The sequence below is a fragment of the Lycium barbarum genome, chromosome 3, assembly GCF_019175385.1.
Source record: "Lycium barbarum isolate Lr01 chromosome 3, ASM1917538v2, whole genome shotgun sequence".
Lineage (NCBI taxonomy): Eukaryota > Viridiplantae > Streptophyta > Magnoliopsida > Solanales > Solanaceae > Lycium > Lycium barbarum.
The window spans coordinates 113,341,282-113,347,104 of NC_083339.1; the positions used below are offsets into that span (position 1 = coordinate 113,341,282).

At 37.3% G+C, this 5,823-nt stretch overlaps 1 protein-coding gene across 1 annotated transcript; it reads right to left on the reverse strand.

Annotated features, from left to right (window-relative positions):
• Positions 1-2,208: 2,208 nt before the first annotated feature.
• On the reverse strand, positions 2,209-2,676 carry LOC132631147 (secreted RxLR effector protein 161-like). The gene has a single exon (XM_060346746.1). It carries the CDS (start codon positions 2,674-2,676, stop codon positions 2,209-2,211), a length of 468 nt encoding a protein of 155 aa, XP_060202729.1.
• Between the last annotated feature and the right edge of the window lie 3,147 nt (positions 2,677-5,823).

Sequence of the window (5,823 nt, forward strand, 5' to 3'; positions counted from 1 at the left end):
ATTATGCATTTCTTTACGGATTCATACTATTACAGCTTTTTACTTGAGTTAAGAAAGATGAAAAGAATGTTTTGAAAGGCCTTCATTTTGCACATCAATGTTTTGAAAGGCCTTCATTTTGCACATCATTTCACGATTAAGAGTCCAGTGAGACTATGAGTATAATGAGAACTAGCGGGTTCGCTCGGCTCTAAGTGAGGGCCGGGTGCCCATCATTCCCTATCAGAATTAGGGTGTGACATTCAACCTCATCATCAGGTTTAACACTCACTGCAAATTTCCTTTCTCTATTTTTCTTTTCTTGGAATTTTTCCTCACAAGTGAAGACTCCTCCACTTCGTTTTTCTCTTCATCATCCATAGTCACCACATCAGCAGGTTACACTTCTTCCTCATTAACAAACTAACTTTTCACCAAACTTTTCTTTTTCTTCAAGGAGATTTTCTCCTTGTTGGCCTATAGAGAAGAATCCCAAAGGCCTTTACGCTTTTTCCTGGTGGTTGGGCCCTTATGGAAAATATGCTTTCTTGGTCCGTCCTTTGGTGAGGACCTAGGTATTCTTTTATAGACAAAATTCAGACCTACTCCGTCGTTATTCACATCATTCTTTGAAAAAATAGTGGGACCAGGTTCCTTTCCAGTAGACAACTCTTATAGAGGCACAATTATAGTAGACATACACTGGGAACCTGGTGTCCTATCCCAAATAGGAGCAGTCTTAAACACAGGAGACTCAGACTCCCTTTGTGTTGAGGGACCAGTTCCCTCATCAGGTTCCCCTTTTTCAAGTTCAGTCATCGATTCCCCCCAAGGGAATTTCCACTATGTAATCTACCCATAGTTTCTACAAACCTAGACACGATTTCAGCGGCCTCACTCTCCAAAATTTTACCCTCTCTCTTCTTTCTCTTACCAACACTTCCATCAAACAGATGGTCGACAGAGGACTCAGAGTATCCATTAGCTGAACCATCCAGAATGTTATCAACAAGAAGAGTAGTATTACGTGGTTCCTTAGTCGATTCGAGACTCTTTCCTTGTTCCTCTTCAGCAGTATCAAAGGAATTTGGGTCAACCAACTCGCTATCCATTTGTATAGTTTTATCCCCTTTTATCCCCTATTTCGAACAGAGTTTCCCGTTGTTCAAGTTCGACTGTTGAGGATTGCTCCTCAAGAATGGTGGAAGGCGTTTAAAGCACAAATGTTTTAGGGGTTTGGTCCTTACAACTATGCGGAGGAACTAAAGAAGAAGGAGAGAGTATGGGTGAGACTAGAGTGGGTGTTGGAGATTTTGGGGGTGATGTTTGTGGGTTTTGTTCAGATAGGTTTAGGGATATTGGAGAAGACATAGTTGTATTTGGTTTGTGTGAGTTGAGTGGCGATGATTGAGACATTTTTTTTCTGACTTCAAATGGAAATGATAGAGAGATCAAAAGATTAGTAGCCTTTAAGAGAGAGAGAGAGAGAATGAAAGGATTTTTTGCTTTGGGAGTTTAATTGGAGAAATGGTTGAAATTTTGGTGTAATAAGATGGACAAGGAACAAATTATGATTGGGTGTAAGATGAAAAAGTTCTTCGTTTATCGGACCTTTTCAGAATGGACATGACGATTAAAAGAAAATTATTTTGGAATTGGAGGCGGGAAGAGAATTAATGATGTGGCACTATAAGCAATTTAAAAACCCATAAGTACTGAAAAGACTACTAACTTGAGTCACAGGAACCATGTTCCTTGACAATTTTTGAAAATGAAGGCAAAATCTTCGAGGAGTGCAATGTCACCTATACTTATGTTGTCCTGAAACTGCCATGCGTGTATACCTGTAACAGTATAGAATTGAATTAGATGCCACCAAAACACTTTTTAGCATTGTACCTATCCTCGTAACACAACCAATCATTGAGGGAACTTGTAAAGAGGCAACTAGTTCAGCTTGATCAACCCCAACTCCAAGCGATTTATTTCAAAGTGCTCCTTGCTTAGTGCCTTAGTGAAAATGTCTGCTACTTCGTCCTCTGTTTTGCAGAATTTCATACAAATCAAACCTTTTTCAACTTTATCCCTTAGGAAATGGTGCCTAACATCAATGTGCTTGGTTTTTTTTTACTGCACTGGATTTTTTGCCATATTGAGTGCACTTGTATTATCACACAACAAGGGTACACAATCAGTAAGAACACTGAAATCATCAAGATGTTGTTTGATCTAGAGCAATTGAGCGCAACAAGAGGCAATAACTACATGTTTAGCTTCTGCAGTAGATAGAGCCACATAATTTTGTTTCTTTGTACCCCATGAGATCAAGCATGACCCCAGAAAATGTGTCATTCCAGATGTGCTCTTTCTATCCACCAAATATCCAGCATAATCAGCATCAACATATCCAACCAAGTAAAAATTATCTCCTGACGAATAGAAGAGGACCAGGTTTGGAGTCCCTTTGAGATACCTCAGAATTCTTTTTGCAGCCTTCAAATGAGATTCTTTTGGACTTGATTGAAACCTTGCACAAAAATTGACATTAAACATAATGTCAGGTCTGCTAACAGTCAAATATAGTAGAGACCCAATGATACCCCTATACATGGTTTCATTTGCAGGAGAACCAGGTTCATCCAAGTCTAGTCGAGTAGCAGTGGTTATAGGTGTATAAATAGTCTTGGAATTTTCCATCTCAAACCTCTTAAAAAGCTCCTTGATATACTTTTATTGACTGATCATGGTTTCTCTTGGGGTCTTGTAACACCTCGTTCCCCTAACTAGGTTATGTTTATGATTTGAGACTTAGAAGACCAGATGAGAAGTGTGGGAGATAAATTTGTCTCGGTTCAGTAAAGTCCCTCTTATACGACCAATTATACAGACCATATATTATTATACGACCCGTACTTTCAGTTCATATATTGTCGGGGGAAGATTTCAGTTTCTGCCAAAGTTCTAAAACATTATACGGACCGTATTATAGGTCCGTGAAACCCGTTTGAAAGTTCTCAGTTTTTGGATTTTAAATGTTGTGAAATATGGACCGTATAATTTCCCGATGCAGTTAAGCATAAATACGTCATGTTCAGTTATTTTTCCATTTTTCACATTCCCCAAGCCCTAGAATGAAGGTGTTCTGCTCCTAACAATCCAAAACATCAAGGTAAGTCAATCCAAGCCCTTCCAAATCAATTCTAACATGTGTTCTCATAATCTAACAATGAAATCATTGTTCTTAACACAGGGTTTTCAAGAAAACCCATTTAAAGGACTCAAGACTTAGACCTTGAATTCTTCTTCCAAAATCAGATTGTTAATACAAATTTAGAGCATTTACCAGGTATGTAAGGTTACTATCTACGTGCGGGAACATCCTTGTTCTTTCCCACGCCACTTCTTCCATAAAGTATGAAGTTATACGAAAACAAGGATTTTTAACCATGCTCATGATAACCCTAGGTCCATGTACCATGCTATACTAAGTATTGAAGTATTATTAATCCATTATTAAGTTCTTAATATTTCATTATGATAATTGAGATTCTGTCCGTAATCCATGAAAACCCATACTTTGTGGGTTCTTACCTGCAAGTTATAATTTATTATGTTTATTTTCAAGAAAATACTCTATATGCTTTACGCGTTTTCATGCAAGAATACTATGAAGTGATATCCATGTGCATGCAAAATATGATTTATTAAAACCATGGGCTCAAGTGCCACCTATTTTCCATGTTCATGCTTTTAGAAGTTGCATAAATTACCGAGAAAGCTTCAAGCAGCCTGAAACTACGTTAGCCACCGTAGGATGAGGATCGCTCCGCCCGTGTTTAGGACAATTCCTTAATAATGATTGGATCCTTTCATGTTATATTTATATCTCATATCCCTGGCAAGATATGGGAGCTCTGCTGGTAGGGTGCAAGTACCAGAACCATATTGTCGGTTATAGTTATGCTTGATAAGTTGGTATTTTACCAACTTATTTCTTCTTTAATCTTAAATTGTTGCTATGTTTTGATTGATAAAATAGTGCATTTAAAGTCGTTTACTTCCATTTTATAGGTTTATATGATTGAGAAGAGCATGGGAAGAAACCAAGTGAAAATAGAGTCAAAAAGGGGCCAAACTGGAGAGTTTTGCAAACACTGGAACGGGGCAGATCTGCAAATTCCGAAAATGAGTGGCTATTTTGTTCTAATTTTGATTGGGAAAATTGGGGGACTATAAAAAGAAGATAAGAGAGAAAATAATGTCATCTTTGGCCATTTTGCAAGCTTTGGAGCTAGGGTTTTTACACCACACCTTGGGAAGAGAAGATTGGAGCTCTTTAATGATAAATTTCTTAACCCTTTCTTCAATTCCTTGCTTTGTATTGCATATTTAAGTGTGTTGTATTTTATTCCACTACTTGAAACTTGTTTATGAAAATATGCATTGTTAAAGTTTTGGATCAAACTCTTGTTTTGCTTATGTATTGAATGATTTTTATTTCTAATGAAGTGAGTCTTTGTTGCTTTAATTAATATTGTTCATTAATGTTTCTTAAGGGATTAGCTAATCCTAAGACTCTCCCATTTACTTTGATTGAGCTTGGAAGAGGAAATCTAGGTTGGAAAAGATTAATTAACAAGAATTTGGGTCATTAAACCCAACTAATAACTTGAGCTAGGAATAGAAAAGTTACTTGAGATTCAATTGGTTGTGCTTGATATCACACTCTAAGGCTTGGAAAAGCTTAGAGTGAAATTCATTGATTTGGTTGGAAGACTTTCAATGAGATTTTAGAAACCACTATCTATTAACATAAGCCCGCTCTTAGTTGTAAAATCATAAAATATATTGGATCGTTACTTGAGAGTTCCTTGTATCCAAGCTTGTGGCCATTGATCATTTTATTCGCTTTCTAGATTAGTTTATATTTTTGCATTAGTTATAATTTTATCCAAAAAAAAGCCAAATTATTATCAAGTGTTTGGCTTAGCGTAGAAAGTGATAATTCCTTACTTGTTTAAATCGCCTAGCATATTGTTCCCTGTGGGATTGACCCCGACTGATAGTTGGGTAAATTATATTGCATACGACCGTGTACACTTTCTCTTTGAGGAGTGAATTTGGACGTTATCAATTTTGGCGCCGTTGTCGGGGAGCAATTTGGCGTATTTGAGTTAGTTTAGGATTTAAGCTTGCTTGCTTTGGTCCAAACTTGTGAATATTTGTGTTGTTGTTTTGTTGCTTTATTTTATTTTTATACATCATTCCATGAAAATGGGTCGGATGGTAGTTGTTCATACTTTGATGACCCTTGTCCTTATTGTGGAGGACCCCACTCTTGGCAAACTTGTTTAAAGTCTCCCGGGAGAGGATTGTGCGCACAATCTCGAACCTTTGAGTGGAGTATATGTGATAGATGTGGAGGTCAAAATGGTCATTTGGATAATTTTGCTTATGTGTCCTTCCCTTCCCCGAACCCCCATTATGACGATTCTACTTTGTGTTGTGACTTTGATAGGGATATGGAAGTGGAAGAAGTTGAGATTTGGCAAAATGGAGAGTTTAAGCTCATGATGGAATGCCTACTTGAAGGAGGAAATGAAAAACAAAAAGCCTTGGATATACTTGGAAACTAGTCTCCAAAATGGCTTGATGAATGAACACAAAAATCTTCCATGGGCATTTGAACAATATCAAAATGAACTCTCAAATGCTCAATATGAGAAGATAATGCCTATATTGGAGGCCAATCATGAAAATGAGGAATCAAGAATTGAACACCATCCAACCGAATCCATGCGTATTGGAGATGCCAAAGAAAAAAGGAAATTAGAGTCAATAGGC

Bases quoted from the DNA above. Each gene is read 5' to 3' on its own strand.
- LOC132631147 (XM_060346746.1), bottom strand. From the start codon at position 2,676: ATGGAAAATTCCAAGACTATTTATACACCTATAACCACTGCTACTCGA.